This window comes from Phyllobates terribilis, unplaced genomic scaffold, assembly GCF_046119375.1.
Source record: "Phyllobates terribilis strain yellow unplaced genomic scaffold, ASM4611937v1 Scaffold_10__3_contigs__length_209671492, whole genome shotgun sequence".
NCBI lineage: Eukaryota > Metazoa > Chordata > Amphibia > Anura > Dendrobatidae > Phyllobates > Phyllobates terribilis.
Genome location: NW_027362770.1, coordinates 159,547,737 through 159,573,283, shown reverse-complemented (window position 1 = coordinate 159,573,283; position 25,547 = coordinate 159,547,737). Strand labels below are relative to the sequence as shown.

Genomic DNA, 25,547 nt, shown 5'->3' with positions numbered 1-25,547 from the left:
CGGGGCTAGGTGAAAGGGTTAAAGATTTGCTGATTGCTTATCTCACACCTGGAAACTTGCAGGAGGCTATGCAATTAGCTATAGGGGTGGACAGGAGACTGCGTGCAAGGGTTAATGAGAGCAAATCCTCTGCTGTGTCAGCTCCGAGTCTTGAGAGGGTCTGTGCTGACAAAGGAGAGCCGATGGAGATTGGGGCGATGACACCCCGCTCTCAGGAAAAAGACCGCAGGCTTTCTGAAGGTTTGTGCTTCTATTGCGGAAATTCTGGTCATTTTATTAAGAACTGTGTGCTTCGTATGAACAAAGAAAAAAAAAAAGGTCAGTTATGCACGCATAGCCTGTTTAAATACTAAGGGAATATTCCTATCTGCTACTACCTCTGCTCAGGAAGAATTAATTGAATTTCGGGTATTTGTGGATTGTGGTTCTACTCTGAATGTGATTGATGGGGGATTCTTGGAAAAACTTAAAATAAAACCCAAACCTTTGTCATCCCCTATTGCTGTGGTTTCTGTTGATGGCTCTCCCTTGAAGAGTGTTACAAGGTCTGTGAATTTCCCCTCACTATTAATGGTATTCATCAAGAGAATTTGGATTTGGTAGTAATAAATAATTTGCCTTCTCCTGTAATTTTGGGGTTGCCCTGGTTAAAATTGCACAATCCTGTACTGGATTGGTCTACCAATGAAATTAAGTCCTGGAGTCCTAAATGTTATGACAAGTGTTGTAACGGACGTATTGCTGCGGTGGAAAAAGGGGAATTACCTGTACCTATTCAGGATTTTTGGAGAGTTTTTTCTGAGGAGGAGTCACAAATTTTGCCTCCCCATAGAGACTATGATTGTACCATTGAATTTGTCCCTGGAGCAACTCTTCCTAAAAGTCGTTTATTTAATCTTACTATTCCTGAGAGAAAGGCTTTGGAGGAATACATACAGACAAGCTTGGCCGTCGGTCACATTAGGCCTTCCAAGTCTCCTGTGGCTGTTGGATTTTTTTTTGTTAAAAAAAAAGATGGCGGTTTACGTCCTTGTCTGGACTTTCGTGAGATTAATAAAATTACTGTACGCAATCCTTACCCACTGCCATTGATTCCTGATTTGTTTAACCAGTTAGTGGGGGCCAAGTGGTTCTCTAAAATTGATCTTCGGGGGGCATACAATTTGTTGCGCATGAAGGAGGGTGATGAATGGAAGACTGCTTTTAACACTCCTGTGGGTCATTTTGAGAATCTGGTGATGCCTTTTGGTCTTACCAATGCTCCAGCATTTTTTCAGAATCTTATTAATGACATCCTTAGACCTTTGATTGGCAAAAATGTGGTTGTGTATTTGGATGACATTTTGATTTATTCGCCTGATCTGGAGTCTCATTGGCGGAGCGTACGTGAGGTTTTACAGTTATTAATGGACAATTTGCTTTTTGCTAAGCTAGAGAAATGTGAGTTCGTTGTACAGAGAATTTGTTTTTTGGGTTACATTATCTCCAGTGAAGGTTTTGAGATGGACCCGGTTAAAGTTCAAGCTGTGCAGGAATGGCCTAGGCCTATTGGTTTGAAATTGATTCAGAGGTGTTTGGGTTTCACCAATTATTACAGAAAATTCATAAAAAAAATTTCTATTATTGTCAAACCGCTGACCGATCTCACCAGGAAAGGTGCTGATGCGGTTCAGTGGACTTCTGAGGCCATTGAAGCTTTTGTGTTTCTAAAGGAGAGGTTCACCTCTGCTCCCATCCTTATGCAGCCTGATGTGACTAAGCCGTTTTTGGTTGAGGTTGATGCTTCTTCTGTGGGGGTCGGTGCGGTGTTGTCTCAGGAAAGCAAGGATGGAGTACATCCCTGTGCTTTTTTTTCAAAAATTTTTTCTGAGACTGAACTTAATTACGATATTGGTAATCGGGAATTGCTGGCTATTAAACTCGCATTTGAACACTGGCGTCATCTCTTGGAAGGTGCTGAATTTCCCATTCAGGTTTTCACTGATCATAAAAATCTGATCTATCTTGATGCTGCCAAACGCTTTAATGCCCGTCAGGCTAGGTGGGCACTTTTTTTCTCGCGGTTTAATTTTTCCGTTACTTACATCCCGGGTACCAAGAATGTTAAAGCGGATGCTTTGTCTCGCAGCTTTTCTCCCATGGTCGGTGCTGAGGAGGAGGAGGAGAGCATTTTACAAGAAGGTGTTGTGATTGCTGCTTTGGACTCCGTTTTGGAGGATGAGATTCTTAAAGCTCAGGAGAATGCCCCATCTAACACTCCCCATGGGAGGTTGTTTGTGCCAAGGACCTTTAGGAGAGATTTGTTTGTTGAGTGTCATGAGTCTCGGTTGGCAGGTCATCCAGGAATTTCTGAGACCAAGAGACTGGTGGGTCGCAGTTTTTGGTGGCCTGGATGGCAAAAGGAAGTCATTAAGTGGGTGCGTCAATGTACTGTGTGTGCTAGATCTAAGTCTTCGCATGCTCCTACTGCGGGGTTGCTTTGCCCTCTGGAGGTTCCTAGTGCACCTTGGACACATCTGGCTATGGACTTTATTACTGACCTTCCCCCCTCTGAAGGTTTCATGGTCATCTGGGTGGTCGTGGACCGTTTTAGCAAGATGTGTCACTTGGTTCCCTTCATCAAACTGCCTTGCGCTAAGACACTCGCTAAGGCCTTTGTCAAGTAAATTGTCAGACTCCATGGTGTTCCTACTGACATTGTTTCTGATAGGGGACCTCAGTTCGTGGCTCGTTTTTGGCGTGCCTTTTGTGACAGGTTGGGAGTTCATTTGTCGTTTTCATCCGGATATCATCCTGAGTCTAATGGCCAGACAGAAAGAAAGAACCAGGATGTTGAGCAGTTCTTGCGTTGCTTTGTGGCAGACAATCAAGAGGGATGGTCTGAGTTTCTGCCACTTGCTGAATTTGCTCTTAACAACCATACATCCTCTTCTGCTGGGTGTTCGCCTTTTTTTTGTTGTTCTGGGAGACATCCGTCTTTTGGGTCATTCTCGAAATTGGTATCGGCTGTGCCTGAGGAGGAGAGTTTTTCCGGTGATTTGGAGAGAGTTTGTTCGGATGTGCGTGATAATCTTCAGGAGGCTAACAAAAAATCTAAGAGGTACTTTGATAGGAAACGGCAAGAGGTTTCGTTTGCTATTGGTGACATGGTTTGGTTGTCCTCTAAGAATCTGCGATTGAGGATTCCTTCTAAAAAATTGGGTCCCAAGTTTGTAGGGCCCTTTAAGGTGCTTCAGATAGTGAACCAATCTGCTGTTAGGTTGGAGGTTCCTACCTCCTGGAAGATTAAGCCGGTGTTTCATGTTTCTCTGTTGAAAAAAGCTGATGTGTCGGTTGGTGACGCCTCTGCCACTGTTCCTCCGGTGGTGGAGGACGGGGAATATGAAATTTCCCGCATCCTAAATTCTAGACGGTATAGAGGGAGTTTGCAGTATCTCGTCGCTTGGAAGGGTTTCGGACCCGAGGATAACTCATGGGTGAGGGCGGATGATGTTTCTGCTTCCAGACTTGTCAGAGCGTTTCACAGGAGGTTTCCTGATAAGCCCGGTCCTAGGGGATCCGGAGGATCCTCTTAGAAGAGGGGGTACTGTTAGAACTCTCCTGTTAGGTTTTTTCTAGTTTGCTGGTCACATGACCATTTTTGCCTATTTAATCCGGCTCCGCCCTTCTGGCCTTGCTGGACTTCATTGTATTTACTACTCTTGAGCTAGCTTGTTGCTCTGTTACCGTTCTCTGTTAGTTTTACTAGGTCTTCTGACCTCTATGTTCTTTGTAGTGTGTTTGTCTTTGACTGCTACTATTTCTGCTAGGAGGTGACCAACTTTATCCCAGTCCCTAGTTCTTGTAGGGATCCCTCCCTTACATCTATAGGTCTTCGTACAGACTAGCCGAGGACTTTAGCGGGTCTGATCGCAGGATCAGGTTCCCCGTTTCATCGTAGGGATCCAGTTTAGTTCTATTGTAGGGACAGATCTACTGTCTTTCCTTAGTACTTGTAGCAGATCATAACACGGACCTTTGTAACACCATGCGGATACTGTGGGGAGATCAGTGGCTAGGGTGTGAAGGGAGGACCGGGGAGCGGCGCTGCTGGTCGTGATACTTCTGCTCCGAGCGCCCGCTCATGTCCCTGGTTCTCGCAGCAGAAGTATCCGCACAGGCAGTGCCGCTGACATCCATGCGGCTAGGGTGTGAAGGGAGGACCGGGGAGCGGCGCTGACATCCAATTGGTCGCGGCCGCTATTTAAATCTGTCGCACAAATCGGTGATTGGTCGCTGTCTTGGCCCACGACCAATCACTGATCTTGGCGCCAAAGTTAAACACTATTGTGCTGATTGGTCGCGGACGGTGACCGCGACCAATCACCGATTTGGGCGCCAAATTTAAATATCGGCCGTGACCAATCACCGATCTTGGCTCCACATTTAATCACCGCTGTGCTGATTGGTCGCCGACGCTGGGCGCGACCAATCACCGATTTTGGCGCCACATTTAAATAGCGTCCGTGACCAATCCACACAGCGGTGTTTAAATGTGGAGCCAAGATCGGTGATTGGTCGCGGCCGATATTTGAATGTGGCGCCCAAATCGGTGATTGGTCGCGGGCAGCGTCCGCGACCAATCAGCACCGTAGTGTTTAACTTTTGCGGCAAGATCCGTGATTGGTCGCGTACCAAGACAGCGACCAATCACCGATTTGTGCGGCACTTTTAAATAGCGGCCGCGACCAATTGGATGTCAGCGCCGCTCCCCGGTCCTCCCTTCACACCCTAGCCGCATGGATGTCAGCGGCGCTGCCTGTGCGGATACTTCCACTGCGAGAACCCGGGACATGAGCTGGCGCTCGGAGCAGAAGTATCCCGACCCGCAGCGCCGCTCCCCGGTCCTCCCTTCACACCCTAGCCGCTGATGTCCCCACAGTATCTGCATGGTGTTACAAAGGTCTGGACATTTGTGTTAAAAATCGTTGATTGGTCGCGGGCGCTGCCCGCGACCAATCACCGATTTGGCCGCCAAATTTAAATATCGGCCGCGACCAATCAGCACAGCGGAGTTTAAATGTGGAGCCAAGATCGGTGATTGGTCGCGGCCGATATTAAAATTTGGCGCCCAAATCGGTGATTGGTTGCGGGGAGCGCCAGCGACCAATCAGCGATTTTTAACACAAATTTCCGGACCTTTGTAACACCATGCGGATACTGTGGGGACATCAGCGGCTAGGGTGTGAAGGGAGGAATGGGGAGCGGCGCTGCGGGTCCGTATACTTCTGCTGTGAGCGACCGCTCATGTCTCGGGTTCTCGGAGCGGAAGTACCCCCATAGGCAGCGGCGCTGACATCCAATTGGTCGCGGCCGCTATTTAAATATGCCGCACAAATCGTTGATTAGTCGCTGTCTTGGCCCGCGACCAATCACTGATTTTGGCGCCAAAGTTAAACACTATTGTGCTGATTGGTCGCGGACGCTGACCGCGACCAATCACCGATTTGGGCGCCAAATTTAAATATCAGCCGCGACCAATCACCGATCTTGGCTCCACATTTAAACACCGCTGTGCTGATTGGTCGCGGCCGATATTTAAATTTGGTGGCCAAATCGGTGATTGGTCGCGGGCAGCGTCCGCGACCAATCAGCACAGCGGTGCTTAATTTTTGCGGTAAGATCAGTGATTGGTCAGGTCCGAAGACCGCGACCAATCACCGAATCGTCTTGGTGAGGACCGGGGAGCGGCGCTGCCTGTGCGGCTACTTCCGCTGCGAGAACCCGGGACATGAGCGACTGCTCGCAGCAGAAGTATCCCGACCCGCAGCGCCGCTCCCCGGTCCTCCCTTCCGCATGGAGGTCAGCGGCGCCGGCGGTCCATCCGCTGCTACCGGCCGAGAGATGAGCGCCTCGCGCCGCTCATCTCCCGGCTGCATCTCCGTCCCGCAGATGGGTCCGACGGTCGGGTTCCTTCTGCTGTTGCCGGCCGGGAGATGAGCGCCTCGCGGCGCTCATCTCCCGGCTGCATCGCCGCTGAGCTCCGTCCCGCAAATGAGCCGCTAACGGCCGCCATCTTTTTTCAGAAATCCCGTGGAGCTGATTGGCCGCTGGCGGACCAATGAGCGACGCGGGATTTCCTGGACAGACAGACAGACAGACAGACGGGATAAGACGATTATATATATAGACTAGATGGTGGCCCGATTCTAACGCATCGGGTATTCTAGAATTGGTATGCGGCCGACCGGGCGCAATCAGCAGAGCGGTATTTAAATTTGGCGTCAAAATCGCTGATTGGTCGAGGCCGGCAACCGCGACCAATTAGCAAAGCGGTGTTAAAATTTGGCACCTATATCGTAGATTGGTCACGGCCGGCGGTCGCGACTAATCAGCAGAGAGGGGTTTAAATTTGGCGCCAATAATTCTGATTGTTCGCGGCCAGCGAACGCGACCAATCAGCAGAGCGGTGTTTAAATTTGGTGGCAATAATGCTGATTGGTTGCGGCCGGCGGTCGCGACCAATCAGCAGAGCGTTATTTTAATTTGGCGCCAATAATGGTGATTGATCACGGCCGCGACTAATCAGCAGAGCGGTGTTTAAATTTGTCGCCAATAATGCTTTTTATTCGTGACCGGTAACCGCGACCAATGAGCAGAGCTGTGTTTAAATATGGCGCCAATATCACTGATTGGTCGCGGCCGGCCACCACGACGAGTCAGCGAAGCAGTGTTTAAATTTGGCGCCAATATCGCTGATTGGTCACGGCCGGTGGTTGAGACTAATCAGCAGAGCGAGGTTTAAATTTGGCGCCAATACTGCTTATTGGTCGCGGCCGGCAACCGCGACCAATCAGCAGAGCGGTGTTTCAAATTGGCACCAAAATCGCTGATTGGTCGCGGCCGGCCACCGCAACCAATCAGCAGAGCAGGGTTTAAATTTGGCAGCCGCGACCAATCAGCAGAGCATTGATTAAATTTGGCGCCAATCTCGCTGATTGGTCGCGTCTGCCGTCCGCGACCAATCAGCAGAGCGTTGTTTAAATTTGGCGCCAATCTCGCTGATTTGTCGCGTCTGGCATCAGCGACCAATCAGCAGAGTGTTGTTTAAATTTGGCGCCAATCTCGGTGATTGGTAGCGGTCGCCGGCGGCCGGGACCAATCAGCAGAGCATTGTTTAAGTTTGGCGCCAATCTCGCTGATTGGTCGTGGCTGGCGGCCGCGACCAATCAGCACAGCAGTGCTTACATTTGGCGCCAATCTCGCTGATTGGTTGCGGTCGGTCGGCAGCCGCGACCAATCAGCAGAGCGGCGTTTAGATTTGCCGCCCATCTCACTGATTGGTCGCGGCCGGCCACCGCGACCAATGAGTAGAGCTGCGTTTAAATTTGCCGACCATCTCGCTGATTGGTCGCGGCCGGCCAGCGCGACCAATGAGCAGAGCGGCGTTTAAATTTGCCGCCCATCTCGCTGATTGGTCGCGGTCGGCCACCGCGACCAATCAGCAGAGCGGCGTTTAAATTTGCCACCGATATCGCTGATTGGTCGCGGTGGCCGGCCGCGACCAATCAGCAGAGCGGCGTTTAAATTTGCCGGCCATCTCGCTGATTGGTCGCGGCCGGCCACCGCGACCAATCAGCAGAGCGGCGTTTAAATTTGCCGGCCATCCCGCTAATTGGTCGCGGTGGCCGGCTGCGACCAATCAGCAGAGCGGCGTTTAAATTTGCCGCCCATCTCGCTGATTGGTCGCGGCCGGCCACCGCGACCAATGAGCAGAGCGGCGTGTAAATTTGCCGCCCATCTCGCTGATTGGTCGCGGTCGGCCACCGCGACCAATCAGCAGAGCGGCGTTTAAATTTGCCGCCGATATCGCTGATTGGTCGCGGTGGCCGGCCGCGACCAATCAGCTGAGTGGCATTTAAATTTGCCACCCATCTCGCTGATTGGTCGCGGCCGGCCACCGCAACCAATGAGCAGAGCGGCATTTAAATTTGCCGCCCATCTCACTGATTGATCGCGGTCGGCCACCGCGACCAATGAGCAGAGCGGCGTTTAAATTTGCCGCCGATATCGCTGATTGGTCGCGGTGGCCGGCCGCGACCAATCAGCTGAGCGGCGTTTAAATTTGCCACCCATCTCGCTGATTGGTCGCGGCCGGCCACCGTGACCAATCAGCAGAGCGGCGTTTAAATTTGCCGGCCATCTCGCTGATTGGTCGCGGTGGCCGGCTGCGACCAATCAGCAGAGCGGCGTTTAAATTTGCCGCCCATCTCGCTGATTGGTCACGGCCGGCCACCGCGACCAATCAGCAGAGCGGCGTTTAAATTTGCCGCCCATCTCGCTGATTGGTCGCAGCCGGCCACCGCGACCAATCTGCATCGTATTAGTGTGGGCCCGGGAGCGGCGCTGCTTGTGCGGCTCCGTATTAGCGAGGATCGGGGAGCGGTGCTGCCTGTGCGGTTCCTTCTGCTGCGAGAAGCCGGGAGATGAGCGCCTCGCGCCGGTCATCTCCCAGCTGCATCTCCGTCCCACAGATGAGCCGCTACCGGCCGCCATCTTTTTCCTGAAATCCCGCGTCGCTGATTGGCCGCTGCCGGACCAATGAGCGACGCAGGATTTCCAGGACAGACAGACAGACAGACAGACAGACAGATAGACAGACAGACGGGATAAGACAATTATATAGTAGATGTATGCGGCCGACCAGGCGCGACTAATCAGCGAAGCAGTGTTTAAATGGGTTGTGCACTACTTTAAATTAAACCCCCAATGTATCCCCCCGGGGTCCCTAATGAATTTTGTAATTACGTCATGTCGTCAATCCTGCTTGTGACAACATCGCTGACGACGCACAGCCAGCACGTAATTCCCCCGGCAAAAGCCAACTCATTCCCCCATCCCCACAGCACAGTTAAAAAACTAAACCCTAATCCTCCCCTTGTTTCCTTTCTCTGCTCCGGCGCTGTCTGTCCTGTTTTCAGCAGCTCCTCGCAGGATGTGAGGCACAGCACGCGCTCTCAGATACTGCTGTGATTAGCTGCTGTCTGTAGATTCGCTGCTTTCCACGCCGGGACTAAGTGCGTGGAGAGGTACAAATCTGCATTCACTTTAGTAGCACATGCTGCAGATGTCGCTATGAAGATTTAACAATAATACACTGAATACACAGAATAATACTTTATTAACTATTATTGGTTATAGAACTTAATACAACTGAACAAAATTATTAAACAGATGATCAAAATATATAAACTATTCCATGAATATGTAACAATATTTTACAATAAATCATCGGACAAAAGAAGTACGACCCTAGAATATATTTCTTAACAATATCAACCTAAAATATTTTTGTACACAACATTTTTGGTGAATACTTTTGGACTATCTGTAAGCAACTTTCCTTGTAAATGGGTATCCAAAACTTGCACCTTGACATTGGATCTCATTTTAACTCTTGAAAATGCAACATAGAGTTGTCCATGACCAAAAACGGGCTCCGGTAAATATATGCCAACACGGTGTAGAGTTTGACCTTTTGACTTGTTTATTGTCATGGCAAATGCTGGTTTTACTGGAAACTGTCGACGTCGAAGCCTAAATGGAAGACCGGTGTCTGAAGGACATAAATCAATGCATGGAATGAACACTTCGTCTCCTTTTGCAGATCCAGTGATCACTCTTGATTGAATTATGTGGGAATGGAGTCCAGTAACAATAAGGCGAGTTCTATTACATAGACCATTTCTTGTATTTAGATTCCGCAGCAACATGACGATTGCTCCAACTTTAAGTTGTAGTCTGTGGGATGACATTCCTGATGGCGTAACACTATTTAAAAATTCAACTGGATAATGCTCTCGCTCATCTACATTGTCTACATCCACCGAATCATCACTTTTGTACAATTTATACTCTCCAGGCATTCTATCCATTACACGGGAATTTAGTAGAGCTACGTCATCGTTCTTGGGACAGAGAATTGCATAGGAAGAGGCCCTCTCAACACTGCTTTGGTCGTTCACATCTATTTCAACGCGTTGTCCAAAAACATCACTTACGATGCAGTCAGTGCACAACATGTCTTCTGGTATTTCAATAATGTCTTCTCCAAGGTTATATTCATTGCTAAGTTCACCATTACCAAGTTTAAGAAGTCAGTTGCTGTACTCTGGGTCAGAAGATCGCATGTTGTTAATTAGTTGTAGTTTATTAAACTCTTTCCAAAGGTCTGACATTTTTAAGGTTGACTCGATAATATTTCTTCTTGTTCCATTTGGTCCAACTGGAAGGCATTGCCTAAAATCTCCGCCAAGGACAAACACTTTACCTCCAAAAGGAATTTCATTTTTTTCAGCAATATTTGTAGTCATAACTTCACGCAGAAGTCTGTGAATTAAGCTCAAAGCATATTTGGGCGCCATGGTGCACTCATCAAGTATCAAAAGATTTGCACTGTTCAACTGTTTTCCTGCAAATGTGTCTTGTTTCATTCTGGAAACGGAGATTTCATTGACCGGAACTGGTATCCCAAAGAGTGAATGCATAGTGCGACCTCCTCTTAAAAGGTTTGCTGCAATACCTGTTGTAGCCGATGGCAATACGACTTTTCCTAACCCTCTAACGTGATGCATTAAAACTTCATAGAGGTATGTTTTACCACTGCCTCCAGGACCGTCAATAAAGAAACATTTCGCCGTTGGATCAACTTGGTTTTCTACAGCTCTCACAATAGTGTCATATGCAATCCGTTGTTCTTTATTTAAGGAGTTTTTCTTCTCTGTTGCCAACAATAATTCATAAGCTTCGTCATACTCTTGAATTTGTGCAACTTGACTTGCAGGCTGTGGCAAATTAAAGTCTGAAAACGTTTTTCCATGCAGTAGTAGGATATTTTGGACATCTTGCATGGCATAAGATTCGCAATTGTGACAATTTCCACTTTTGTTGTGAAGACGTAAGCAGTAATCTTCAATTATATGTTCTTTGAAATTTGTCCAAAGTTGAGCCGGATTTGTAGGCAGTCCAAAGACACAAATGTAGGCAAACAATTCACAAAGTTTCTTAGGCATATGTAGGGTAACTGAGTCTTCTAAAGTAAGTGTCCACATAGTATCATCCAATACAAGTCCTAAAGCCAAAGCTGCAGCTTTAACTGTATCGTGCAATACTCCATTAACTGTTTTCAAATCTTCGTAACTTCTAGCTCCTTTGACATGCAGTAGTAACAGCCGAAGGCAATATCTTTCTTGATCCTTGACACTAACAGTATACATGCATCCAATTATTCTGCTAAGTCCTCGTTGTCTTGGCTTCCAAGTTTTATTCCAAACGTAATGCTCTGGAATCTCTCGATACAAATACTGCCTTGCGTTTTCGTCACGTTGGTTCAGCAAAAACCATTCCATTAATGTTGACGTTGTGCTTAAATTTTTGGCGACATCTTCTACTTGAGCATTTTCAAAGAAATAAAGCTGCTGTTGATTTGGTAAATGAGTAGCTAAACGTATAATGGCATGGGACTGTGAATGCATTGGAAATGCAAATATTCTCCAAGCAGCTTCAGGAGCACTGACATATCTTGAGTCAACAAACCGTGGTGATTCATCGTGATTGACTGTTTTATGTTGTATTTCGACGTTAGCTTTGTCATGCCCCTTGTAGATGTACTTGAAAAGATATTTAACACTTTTTATTGAAGCGCAGATTTCCACGTTGATGTGACAGTTGTAGCGTTTTAATAAGTACGGGTTGTATGGAACTATCCATGAGTTATTTATAATCTTTTTGTTGTGTACAATGTTATCAATCAGTTGTCTCCGGTAGGATGGGTAGCCGTCCAAATCTTTAACAGTGTGCTGTTTCAACTGCTTTGGAAACCCTTTTGTACACTTTCCGTTTTCCATGCATGGACTTTTTGGATTTGCTACACCGCATGGGCCATGAGCCATATTACAGATTACAATATTATACAATACAGGATACTTTTCTTGGTTAGGAATTTCAGCCCACACTATGTTGTCAATTTCGTCCTCCGTGCGAAACTTGGAATCCGCGTCTAAAATAATTAGTATATGCGCATGTGGGAGACCTCGTTTCTGAAACTCTATGACGTGTACCATTGCTACGACTGTTCCAAAAAGGCCTTTTGTGATGTCTTTAAAAAGGCTGCTGAGTTTTAGTCGAAATACGCATGCAACTAAGTCCGGCCTGTGTTCAACTTGCTGCCAGGGTTGTAGATTTTCTGTAATTTCCGGCCATTTAGGATTACAGGTCATTGTTAAAAAAATGTCAGGTCTTCCATACTTTGTTACTATTGCCATTGCATCTTGATAACGCTGTTGCATGTTGCGGGGGCTACCTTCAAAGGACGATGGGAGAATTACTGTTTTTCCAATTGGAATTCCTTTTTGAATGGATTGTTTTTGCAAATGTTCTTGAAGAACGCAGTAGTCTTCAACTTTAAGTTGTTTTTGGTTCCTTCGTATGAAATTGAGCCGATTTGCTTCAATTTTAACCTATGCGTCTACTAAGAACTGTTGTGTCAGTTTCCCACCGTTTAAAATAGGATTGAAGTAATTTCGCACAGACAGAAGAAAACTGTAGTACTGTAGTTGTGTAATTCTTCTTGAAGTTCCTTGCTAGTGTAGGTTTTCATGCCACCCTTGATCACCGCTTGGAAAGAATAGCGGATACAGAAGAGCATCAAGGTTGCTGTGCAAAATGCTAATCCGTTGTGTTTTAGGAACGAAAGTGTTGTTTTTGTCTGGCTTAAGATGGACTAATATATCTCTTTGAAAAGGAGGCTCTCCATCATCGTTTTGAAAAACAACTGCGACCTCACTTACACGTGGTTTGTTGTAACATCGGGGATCTTGTTGACGTTCTTGTTTAATGGCCATGATAATAGAAGGCATTTCCATCCCATTTTGTATAGCTCTCTGTTACTCCTCAGCTTCAACGTCTTTTAGCATGCGATATGCGGCAGCAAATGGGCTGATTGTTTGTAAATGTACGGCAATTAGGTTCATCAGTTCGGCATTACACTTTTCATTTTCTTTTCGGTTCATCCTTTGTTATGTAGCCTCATTTGGATCAAAGATGTATAATTGTGCAAATGTTGGTGGTTGTCCTAGTTCTGGGTGAAGTGTTCCAGTGTGGTGGTAGATCTGACCATGAATTTTAAAACAATACGGTCCGAATCCAGGGGGCGGTGCAATGTTGGCACCAAATGAAGCAAACGCATGAGAACTGTTGATACTTCTGATATTTTCCATAAAATTTCTACTGTGTTCATGCGTTCCTTTCATCAACTGCTGAAACAGATCTGAGTAGTGACATCTTGGTAGCATCACTTTTCCTTTTTGGCAGCATTGAGTAAACTGATTGTCAGATGGTTTTTCCTCGATAAAATTCATAGATTCGCATTTGGAACAAACTACATTCATCTTCCCACAGTAGTGTTGAATAATGATAGTTTCATTGTCTGTTACGTAACGTGCAAGTTGTTGAATGTTCTGCTGGGTTTGCCTTAGTTGGTAGAGCATTCATTTTTGATAAATTTGTCGATCGTGTTGTTCTCGGTTTGTCCTGGATTCTGGAGATTCATTCAGACGACATTGTCTATGGGATTCCGCATCGTGTTCCTGTCTAGCCGCAGTGTGTTGCGGTGTTTCCCGTTCCTGACATTGTCTGTGAGATTCCGCATCCTGTGCTTGTCTGGCGGCAGTGTCTTGTGGTGTCTCCTGTTTCCGACGTTGTCTGTGAGATTCCTCATCCTGGGCTTGTCTGGCGACAGTGTGTTGTGGTGTCTCTTGTTCCCGGCGTTTTTGTTGAGATTCCGCATCCTGGGCTTGTCTGGCGGCAGTGTGTTGTGGTGTCTCTTGTTCCCGTTTTTGTCTGTGACATTCGGCATCCTAGGCTTGTCTGGCGACAGTGTGTTGTGGTGTCTCCTGTTCCCGATGTTTTCTGTGAGATTCTGCATCCTGTGCTTGTCTGGCGGCAGTGTGTGGTGTTGTCTCCTGCTTCCGAATTTTTCTGTGAGCTTCCGCATCCTGGGCTTGTCTGCTGGCAGTGTGTTGTGGTGTCTCCTGTTCCCGGCGTTTTTGGTGAGATTCCGCATCCTGGGCTTGTCTGGCGGCAGTGTGTTGTGTGTCCTGCTCCCGTCGTTTCTTGCGATATTCTGCATCCTTGGCTTGTCTGACGGCAGTGTGTTGCAGTGTCTCCTGTTCCCGGCGTTTTTGTTGAGATTCTGTATCGTGGGCTTATCTGGCGGCAGTGTGTTGTGGTGTCTCCAGTTTCCGGCGTTTTTGGTGAGATCCCGCATCCTGGGCTTGTCTGGCGGCAGTGTGTTGCGGTGTCTCCTGTCCCCGGAATTTTTGGTGAGCTTCCGCTTCCTGGGCTTGTCTGGTGGCAGTGTGTTTCGGTGTCTCCTGTTCCCGGCGTTTTTTCAGCTTCCGCATACTGGGCTTGTCTTGCGGCAGTGTGTTGCAGTGTCTCCTGTTCCCGGGCTTTTTGGTGAGATTCGGCATTCTGGGCTTGTCTGGCGGCAGTGTGTTGCGGTGTCTCCTGTTCCCCGCGTTTTTGGTGAGATTCGGCATCCTGGGCTTGTCTGCTGGCAGTGTGTTGCGGTGTCTCCTGTTCCCGGTGTTTTTGTTGAGCTTCCGCATCCTGGGCTTGTCTTGCGGCAGTTTGTTGCGGTGTCTCCTGTTCCCGGCGTTTTTGGTGAGATTCCGCATCCTGGGCTTGTCTGGCAGCAGTATGTTGTGCTGTCTGTTGCTCTCGACGTTGTCGTTGTCTTGCTGCTTCTGGTGCTTTTCGGTCTTCCTCCGTGGCGTATTTTCGCTTACGACCCATTATAAAACAGGAAACGTAAAGAAGTATCTCTTCAGCGTGCTGTCACTGGCAGAACGTGTTCAGTAAACCTGACAAAAGTCCCTCGCACAGTGTGAGTGAAGTCCCTCGCACAGTGTGACAGAAGTCCCTCGCACAGTGTGACAGAAGTCCCTCGCACAGTGTGACTGAGAAAACCTGCTCAATACGTTATGAGCATTTGTGAGTCACATGACCACATGGGTGGAGTTAGCCGTGCTATCTCCCGAAGGTGGCGTAGATATTTGAAATGTTGCGGTAATTGGCCGGAGAGCGTGTTTAAATTTGGCGCGAAAATCTGTGATTGGTCGCGGGCGGCGTCCGAGACGAATCAGAGAAGCGGGTTTAAAATCTTGCGCGCCGTGTTACTAAGCAGCGGACAGTGTGTTTGAATTCAGCGTTAAAATCTCTGATTGGTCGCATCAGGAGGGCGCGACCAATCAGCGTATCGTATTGGTGCGGCTACTTCCGCTCCGAGAAGCCGGAACATGAGCGACTGCTCGCAGCAGAAGTATCCGGACCCGCAGCGCCACTCCCCGGTCCTCCCTTCACACCCTAGCCGCATGGATGTCAGCGCCGCTCCCCAGTCCTCCCTTCCGCATGGATGTCAGCGGCGCTGCCTGTGCCGCTACTTCCGCTCCGAGAACCCGGGACATGAGCGGGCGCTCGCAGCAGAAATATCTGGACCTGCAGCGCCGCTCCCCGGTCCTCCCTTGACACCCTAGCCGCTGATATCCCCACAGTATCCGCATGGTGTTACAAAGGTCCGGACATTTTTGTTAAAAATCGCTGATTGGTCGCTGGCGCTGCCCGCGACCAATTACCGATTTGGGCGCCACATTTAAATATCGGCCGCGACCAATCACCGATCTTGGCTCCACATTTAAACACCGCTGTGCTGATTGGTCGCCGACGGTGTTCGCGACCCATCACCAATTTTGGCGCCACATTTAAATAGTGTCCGCGACCAATCAGCACAGCGGTGTTTAAATGTGGAGCCAAGATCGGTGATTGGTCGCGGCCGATATTTAAATGTGGCGCCCAAATCGGTGATTGGTCGCGGGCAGCGTCCGTGACCAATCAGCACAGTAGTTTTTACCTTTTGCGGCAAGATCAGTGATTGGACGCGGGCCAAGACCACGACCAATCACCGATTTGTGCGGCACTTTTAAATAGCGTCCATGACCAATTGGATGTCAGCGCCGCTCCCCGGTCCTCCCTTCACACCCTAGCCGCATGGATGTCAGCCCCGCTACCCGGTCCTCCCTTCACACCCTAGCCGCATGGATGTCAGCGGCGCTGCCTGTGCGGATACTTCCGCTGCGAGAACCCGGGACATGAGCGGGCGCTCGCAGCAGAAGTATCCCGACCCGCAGCGCCGCTCCCCGTTCCTCCCTTGACACCCTAGCCGCTGATGTCCCCACAGTATCCGCATGGTGTTACAAAGGTCCGGACATTTGTGTTAAAAATCGCTGATTAGTCACTGGCGCTGGCCGCAACCAATCACCGATCTTAGCGCCACATTTAAACACCGCTGTGCTGATTGGTCGCCGACGCAGGGCGTGACCAATCCCCGATTTGGGCGCAACATTTAAATATCGGCCGCGACCAATCACGGATCTTGGCTCCACATTCAAACATCGCTGTGCTGATTGGTCGCGGACGCTATTTAAATGTGGCGCCAAAATCGTTGATTGGTCGCGCCCAGCGTCGGCGACCAATCAGCACAGCGGTGTTTAAATGTGTAGCCAAGATCGGTGATTGGTCGCGGACGATATTTAAATGTGGTGCCCAAATCGGTGATTGGTCGCAGGCCAAGACCGCGACCAATCACCGATTTGTGCGGCACTTTTAAATAGCGGCCGCGACCAATTGGATGTCAGCACCGCTCCCCGGTCCTCCCTTCACACCCTAGCCGCATGAATGTCAGCGCCGCTCCTCCCTTCCGCATGGATGTCAGCGGCGCTGCCTGTGCGGGTACTTCCGCTGCGAGAAACCGGGCCATGAGCGGGCGCTCGCAGCAGAAGTATCCCGACCGGCAGCGCCGCTCCCCGGTCCTCCCTTGACACTCTAGCCGCTGATGTCCCCACAGTATCCGTATGGTGTTACAAAGGTCCGGACATTTGTGTTAAAAATCGCTAATTGGTCGCTGGCACTGGCCGCGACCAATCACCGATCTTGGCGCCACATTTAAACACCGCTGTGCTGATTGGTCGCCGACGCAGGGCGCGACCAATCACCGATTTGGGCGCAACATTTATATATCGGCCGCGACCAATCACGGATCTTGATCGCTGTGCTGATTGGTCGCGGACGCTATTTAAATATGTCGCCAAAATCGGTGATTGGTCGCACCCAGCGTCGGTGACCAATCAGCACAGCGATGTTTAAATGTGTAGCCAAGATCAGTGATTGGTCGCGGACGATATTTAAATGTGGCGCCGAAATCGGTGATTGGTCGCGGGCAGCGTCCACGACCAATCAGCACAGTAGTGTTTAAATTTTGCGGCAAGATGAGTGATTTGTCGCGGGCCAAGACCGCAACCAATCACCGATTTGTGCGGCACATTTAAATAGCGGCCGCGACCAATTGGATGTCAGCGCCGCTCCCCCGTCCTCCCTTAACACCCTAGCCACATGGATGTCAGCGCCGCTCCCCGGTCCTCCCTTCCGTATGGATGTCAGCGGCGCTGCCTGTGCGGGTACTTCCGCTGCGAGAACCCGGGACATGAGCGGGCGCTCGCAGCAGAAGTATCCCGACCCGCAGCGCCGCTCCCCGGTCCTCCCTTCCGCATGGAGGTCAGCGACGCCGGCAGTCCTTCCGCTGCTACCGGCCGGGAGATGAGCAGCTCGCGTGGGTCATCTCCCGGCTGCATCTCCGTCCCGCAGATGAGCTGCTAACGGCCGTCATCTTTTTTCAGAAATCCCGCGGCGCTGATTGGCCGCTGCCGGACCAATGAGCGACGCGGGATTTCCAGGACAGACAGACAGACAGAAAGACAGACAGACAGACAGACTGACAGACAGACAGACAGACGGGATAAGACAATTATATAGTAGACTAGATGGTGGCCTGATTCTAACGCATCGGGTATTCTAGAATAGGTATGCGGCCGACCGGGCGGCGGCCGCGACCAATCAGCGAACCGTGTTAGTGAGGACTGGAGAGCGTGTTTAAATTTGGCACCAAAATCGCTGATTAGTCGCGACTGCGACCAATCAGTAAAGAGGTGTTTAAATTTGGTGACAATACTGCTGATTGGTCGCGGCCGGCGACCGCGACCAATCAGCAGAGCGATGCAGAGCGGGGTTTAAATTTGGCGCCAAAATCGCTGATTGGTCGCCGTCCGTGACCAATCAGCAGAGAGGTGTTTAAATTTGGCGCCAAAATCGCTGATTGATCACGGTCGGCGGCCTCAACCAATCAGCAGAGCGTTGTTTAAATTTGGCGCCAATCTCGCTAATTGGTCGCGGCTGACGGCCTCGACCAATCAGCAGAGCGGTGTTTAAATTTGGCGCCAATCTCGCTGATTGGTCACGGCTGACAACCGCGACCAATCAGCAGAGCAGTGTTTAAATTCTGTGCCAATACTGCTGATTGATCTCGGCCAGCGATCGCGATCAATCGGTAGAGCGTTGCTTAAATATGGCGCCAATCTCGCTGATTGGTCGCGGCTGGAGTCCGCGACCAATCAGCAGAGCGTTGGTTAAATTTGGCGCCAATCTCGCTGATTGGACGCGTCTGGCATCCGCGACCAATCAGCAGAGCGTTGTTTAAATTTGGCGCCAAGCTCGCTGATTGGTCGCGGCTGGCGTCCGCGACCAATTAGCACAGCAGTGTTTAAATGTGGCGGCAAGATCGGTGATTGGTCGCGGCCGCTATTTAAATGTGGCGCCCAAATCGGTGATTGGTCGCGGGCAGCGGCCGCGACCAATCAGCAGAGCGGTGTTTAGCTTTAGCGCCAAGATCACTGATTGGTCGCGTGCGGAGAGCGCGACCAATCAGCGAATCATATTGGTGAGGAGCGGGGAGCGGAATCGTATTAGTGAGGACCGGGGAGCGCCGCTGCCTGTGCGGCTACTTCCGCTGCGAGAAGCCGGGACATGAGTGGGCGCTCGCAGCAGAAGTATCCCGACCCGCAGCGCCGCTCCCCGGTCCTCCCTTCACACCCTAGCCGCTGATCTCCCCACAGTATCCGCATGGTGTTACTAAGGTCCGGACATTTGTGTTAAAAATCGCTGATTGGTCGCTGGCGCTGCCCGTGACCAATCACTGATTTGGGCGCCACATTTAAATATCGGCCGCGACCAATCACCGATCTTGGCTCCACATTTAAACACCGCTGTGCTGATTGGTCGCCGACGCTGGGAGCGACTAATCACCGATTTTGGCGCCACATTTAAATAGCGTCCGTGACCAATCAGTACAGCGGTGTTTAAATGTGGAGCCAAGATCGGTGATTGGTCGTGGCCGATATTTAAATTTGGCACCCAAATCGGTGATTGGTCGCGGGCAGCGCCTGCGACCAATCAGCGATTTTTAACACAAATGTCCAGACCTTTGTAACACCATGCGGATACTTTGGAGACATCAGTGGCTAGGGTGTGAAGGGAGGACTGGGGAGCGGCGCTGCGGGTCGGGATACTTCTGCTGCGAGCGCCCGCTCCTGTTCCTGGTTCTCGCAGCAGAAGTATCCGCACAGGCAGCGCCGCTGACATCCATGCGGCTAGGGTGTGAAGGGAGGACCGGGGAGCGGCGCTGACATCCAATTGGTCGCGGCCGCTATTTAAATGTGCCGCACAAATCGGTGATTGGTCGCGGTCTTGGCCCGCGACCAATCACTGATCTTACGGCCAAAGTAAAACACTACTGTGCTGATTGGTCGCGGACGCTGCCCGCGACCAATCACCGATTTGGGCGCCAAATTTAAATATCGACCGCGACCAATCACCGATCTTGGCTCCAGATTTAAACACCGCTGTGCTGATTGGTCGCGGCCGATATTTAAATTTGGCTCCCAAATCGGTGATTGGTCGCTGGCAGCGCCAGCGACCAATCAGCGATTTTTAACACAAATGTCCGGACCTTTGTAACACCATGCGGATACTGTGGGGACATCAGCGGCTAGGGTGTGAAGGGAGGACCGGGGAGCGGCGCTGTGGGTCGGGATACTTCTGCTGCGAGCGCCCGCTCATGTCCCTGGTTCTCGCAGCAGAAGTATCCGCACAGGCAGCGCCGCTGACATCCATGCGGCTAGGGTGTGAAGGGAGGACCGGGGAGCGGCGCTGACATCCAATTGGTCGCGCCCGCTATTTAAATGTGCCGCACAAATCGGTGATTGGTCGCGGTCTTGGCCCGCGACCAATCACTGATCTTGCCGCCAAAGTTAAACACCACTGTGCTGATTGGTCGCGGACGCTACCCGCGACCAATCACCGCTTTGGGCACCAAATTTAAATATTGGCCGCGACCAATCACCGATCTTGGCTCCCGATTTAAACACCGCTGTGTTGATTGGTCGCGGCCGATATTTAAATGTGGCGCCCAAATCGGTGATTGGTTGCGGGCAGCGTCCACGACCAATCAGCACAGCGGTGCTTAACTTTTGCGCCAAGATCAGTGATTGGTCGGGTCCAAAGACCGCGACCAATCATCGAATCGTCTTTGTGAGGACCGGGGAGTGGCGCTGCCTGTGCGGGTACTTCCGCTGCGAGAAACCGGGACATGAGCGGGCGCTCACAGCAGAAGTATCCCGACCCGCAGCGCCGCTCCCCGGTCCTGCCTTCCGCATGGAGGTCAGCGACGCCGGCGGTCCTTCCGCTGCTACCGGCCGGGAGATGAGCGCCTCGCTCCGCTCATCTCCCGGCTGCATCTCCGTCCCGCAGATGGGTCCGGCGGTCGAGGTCCTTCTGCTGTTACCGGCCGGGAGATGAGCGCCTCGCGCCGGTCATCTCCCGGCTGCATCTCCGCTGAGCTCCGTCCCGCAGATGAGCAGCTAACGGCTGCCATCTTTTTTCAGAAATCCCGCGGCGCTGATTGGCCGCTGCCGGACCAATGAGCGACGCGAGATTTCCTGGACAGACAGACAGAAAGACTGACAGACAGATAGACAGACAGACAGACAGACGGGATAAGATGATTATATATGTAGATGTTTATGAGAAATCAGACAGCACAGCCTAAGCATGGTGTACCAAGCAGGATTTCTGGTTTACTAATGGACAAGAGCCCGACTGTTCAGACACCTACCCATGGGAAACTATATAGATAAAATACCAAGCTCATAAAGGGGGAACTATGCTCCTGTTTGTTCAAAGTTCAAGAAACTACATCAAAACCAAAGAAATAAGCCAGAGTAAGTTAGCATTACTGTTATACAGTATATAATACTTATCAAATGAAAGTACTTTGCTCACAAATTGGTCAATTTGTGAGAGCCCACCAACCACCACAAAGCAACCTTTATTTGATAGGACCCTATAACTAATATTGTCAGACATGCCACTCCCGGGCTAAAAGTCAGCAAATAAAAAGGGCAGATAGTTTTCTATCTATCCTATCTATCTATTTACTTATAAACTCACCTGAAAAACTGAGAAAAAGAACCAATATGTTGAGAATATTCAGACAGGACATGTTCCGTGTGCCCAGTGCCAGTGCTGTATAGAGTTCCCAGACATAGGAAGATAAGATGAGCAGATAAGAAGGGGAAGCAACAACCACAGCACAGACATTGGTTCTCTATTGCACATAATCTCATTTTTTTATATCCAAAGATGGGCATCTGAATCTAAAAAAAAAATGAAAAAATATACTCCAATATAAAGTCACTCATAGTATAGAGAGAGGCTATAATAAAAATAAAAATGCTGACACTGGTGGGTGAAAGCTTGGGGCTAGAAATGAGCGAACCCAAAATGTAAAGTTCAGGTTCCGTTACGGGCACTTGGCGTCCAGTGCCAAACTCTGAAGACAGACTTTATCCGAACGTCCATTTTACTGTTAGGCTTCGGTGCCGAATAAAGTTTGTTAAAGGCTACAATGCAGCCAATCAACAAGGAATGTGTAAGAAATAGACATTCCTCCCATGTAATAAAACTGTCAAACAGTTGCAAATCATGCACACGGGAGCGATTTAACCTTATCACCGAGCAGCTGTAAATACTCGGAGCTCAGCCCGAGCATACTCGCTCAACACTAATTACAAGCCATTATCACGGCCATGCCAAAACAAAGCAGCGACCCCTCGTCACTATCCAATTTTAGACCAATCTCGTAATTAAATTGAAACAGACAAATTTACTCTAAGCTTATCACCCAAAGATTATCTAAAATGAGAACCAAAGTTTGGGTTCCCATTGACTTCTATTTGGCTCGCGTTCGGGGTCAAGTTCTGATGCCTGAACTGAACTTTGGACTGCAGTCTGAGCGAACCTGAACACCCACGTTTCCGCTCATCTCTACTCGGTGTTTATGCTTCCCATTGCTTTGTTATTCATGACTATAATCTTCCCTCTTTATTCAAAAGCTGTATATAGATATTTAATAGTGTTGAGCGAGCACTTAAATGCTTGGGTGCTCGAAGCTCGGGCCGAGCTCACCGTGATACTCGGGTGCTCGACCCGAGCAACGAGCCCAATGTTAGTCTATGGAAGACCCGAGCATTTTTGCGGCGGCACCCCCGGCAGTCTGTAGAAAGCCTAAATAGTGCACAAAACGATAGTGACAGTGCTCAAATGACATGGGGACAGCATGGGGATCACCCCAGGAAGCATTTCTGACCCCCAGGTCACTGCTGTCAACAACGTGGTCAGAGGTATTAAGCCACTTTTAAGGGCTCACAATAAAACATTCAAAAATAAAACTGAAACTGCTTTCCTGTGAAATATGTTAAGGAAGTTCCTTTCTAGAGTAAAGACTTGTGTATAAGGTAAAATAAATAACCCCAAAAAAATACTCCTCCACACCTTGGGCTATGTTCAAAAGAAGCATTTTTTATGCGTTTTTGCACTTTTGTATTGCTTTCAACCGTGACAAATGCATTCACAGGGAAATGTCATTTTAATATTTTACAATCTTATCTGGCCATCTGCTGTGTGACACATGCATACAGTGCTGAAAAGACATGGGAACAGCATAGGGAAGACCCCTGGAAGCATCTCTGACACCCAGGTCACCGCTTAAAAGTGTGCCCATCAGAAGTGATCCTTGCCGCATCAGAAGATGCAGACTTGCAACTATCCCCGTGCAAGTCCTTGTCCCAGGGCAGTGTTCAATTGTACCTCCCCATTCCTTGCAATGCAAGCGCAAATATGCAGCCAACCAACCACCCACCCACCCACAGGCTGCAATACCATACTGCTAGCTTTTACTTGAAATGGGGCCCTTTGGTTTGGAGGAGGCCAAAGCTGGCCACTACCTCATGGCTGCTTCGGCAGCGAGGCATCCATACTCAGTCCCCAGACGCCCGGCGGCCGGGTGTCCACGCTCGGTCCCCAGCCGCCAGGGGGCGGCCGGGTGTCCATACTCGGTCCCCAGTCGCCCCGTTGCCGGGTGTCCACACACGGTCCGCAGCCCCTGGGGGCGGCCGGGTGTCCATAAATGGTCCCCAGCCGCCCCTATTTCTCCTGTTACCTTCCCACACACTTTTCTTAGCCCAGCCTGCTTTAGGGCAGCATTGGACGAGCCCACCAGAGAACCAGACTCCTCCTTTGGGCCCTGGCTTCTCCATCAGGGGAGTTGAGAGTGCCAAGGTGAGGAGCATGATGATGATAGAAGTTAACATCTCCTTTGTTTTCTTGGAATGCAAGCGCATGTATGTAGTAGCGGCTAGGCCTGAGGTGGTCAGCGTTTTGGCGCATATCCTACCTCCTCCGAGGATTGCTGGATGTTTTCCTGATACTATCCCAGTTCTATGACTCCCGTTAAAACAAAGCTTCAGGTGATAAATGATGGATGAGGTGGTGGCAAAGGAGAAAGAGCAGGAGGAACAGGGACCATTCACATCAATATCAGGCCAGACAACCACACATGTCTTGTAGGATATGTTTCTGTACCAAGAGGAGCGGTTCGGCTACACAGTTATAGGGCATACAGTGAGTGCAATGCCTACCAAAAATTTAGAGGCACTCCAATGTCCCTTGGAAGTGACATGGAGGTCAGAGGGCCTTAACTAAACCATTTTTTCCATTTATAGCAACTGGGTCTCCTGTGCACTGTTGGCCTAAGCAGTGAATGGAAGGCTTTCCAAAAATTATGAGGAACTGCAATGCCCCTTGAAACAGATGTGGATTACAGCATACTAAAAACCTTCTACTCATTATTGGGGAGTGGGTCTCCCTTAGTGTTCGCCTATGCATTGAAAAGCAAAAGCTGACAAAAATTAGGAGGAAATGCAATGCCCGTTGGAAGAGTCGTGGAGGTCGCAGTAGCTTAACAAGACGGTTTTAATGCCCCTTGGAAGAGCTGTGGAGTTCTGAGTGGTTTAACAAGACGCTTTTAATGCCCCTCGGAAAAGACGTGGAGGTCCCAGTAGCTTAACAAGACGGTTTTAATGCCCCTCGGAAGAGACGTGGAGGTCGCAGTAGCTTAACAAGACGGTTTTAATGCACCTTGGAAAAGTGGTGGAGGTCACAGTAGCTTAACAAGACGGTTTTAATGCCCCTTGGAAAAGTGGTGGAGGTCGCAGTAGCTTGAGGAGATGGTTTTAATGCCCCTTACAAGAGCCATACAGTACAGCATCTTAAAAACATTATTCCCATTATTGGGGAGTGGGTCTCCCACAGTCTTTGCTTATGCCTTCCAAGCAAAAGCTGACAAAAATAAGGACAGAGGAACTTTCAATAATGGCAACACGGACCACGGTCACTCTGGTGGTATAGTGGTGGTGGAGGCTGAGGATAAGGAGAAGAACATAAAACAGCCAAAATGAGGAAGCGTATACCCATGTGTGGGTGTGAAGCGGTGCATGTGAATACACCTCCCGAAATAACACAGTGGATTTGACTTTATGTTACTCTGCTGTCATTTGGTGGTGATGAGAAGTCTGGCCCAATCCAGCCCTTGTTCATTTTGATAAGGGTCAGCTTGCCAGCATTGTCAGTTGACAGGCGAGTGCGCTTATCAGTTATAATTCCCCCAGCGGCACTAAAAACACGCTCCGATAACACGCTAGCGGCAGGGCAGGCCAGGACCTCCAAGGCGTACAGAGCGAGTTCATTCCAAGTGTCCAGCTTGGATACCCAATAATTAAAAGGCACAGAGGAATCACGGAGGACGCTGGTACTGTCGGCAAGGTACTCCCTCACCATCTTTTGAAACTTTCCACTCCTTGTGAGAGTACCACGCGTCTCAGGGTCTGTCCGAAGGGAGGGTCTGAGAAAACTGTCCCAGAACGTTGACAGTGTTCCAGTGCCTCTGCTGGATTGGAGTTGCGTCTCTCTTGCATGTACGCCTTGGTGGGGCAACGAACTGTGACCTCTGCTGCTAGCGTGTTCAGATGGGAATTTTTTTAACAGTTCTGCAGCAAGGGCCTTCTGGTACTGCCCCATTTTTGTAGACTTCTCCACCTCAGGAATAAGAGAGTGAAAGTTCTCCTTGTAGCGGGGGTCTACAAGTGTCACCAACCAGTAATGACTGTCAACCAACATTTTGACAACACGAGGGTCTCGGTTAAGACAGCGTAACATAAAGTCAG

The 25,547-nt window shown here is 49.6% G+C and overlaps 1 protein-coding gene across 1 annotated transcript in view; it reads right to left on the bottom strand.

Moving 5' to 3' along the window:
* Positions 1 to 21,533, bottom strand: part of LOC141164186 (hepatitis A virus cellular receptor 1 homolog) — a 71,096-nt gene extending 49,563 nt beyond the window's left edge. The window contains exon 1 of the mRNA XM_073649321.1: positions 21,436 to 21,533. Coding sequence (XP_073505422.1) covers positions 21,436 to 21,487 — 52 coding nt within the window. The 5' untranslated portion in view covers positions 21,488 to 21,533. The remainder of the gene's footprint in view (positions 1 to 21,435) is intronic.
* Positions 21,534 to 25,547: the final 4,014 nt, after the last annotated feature.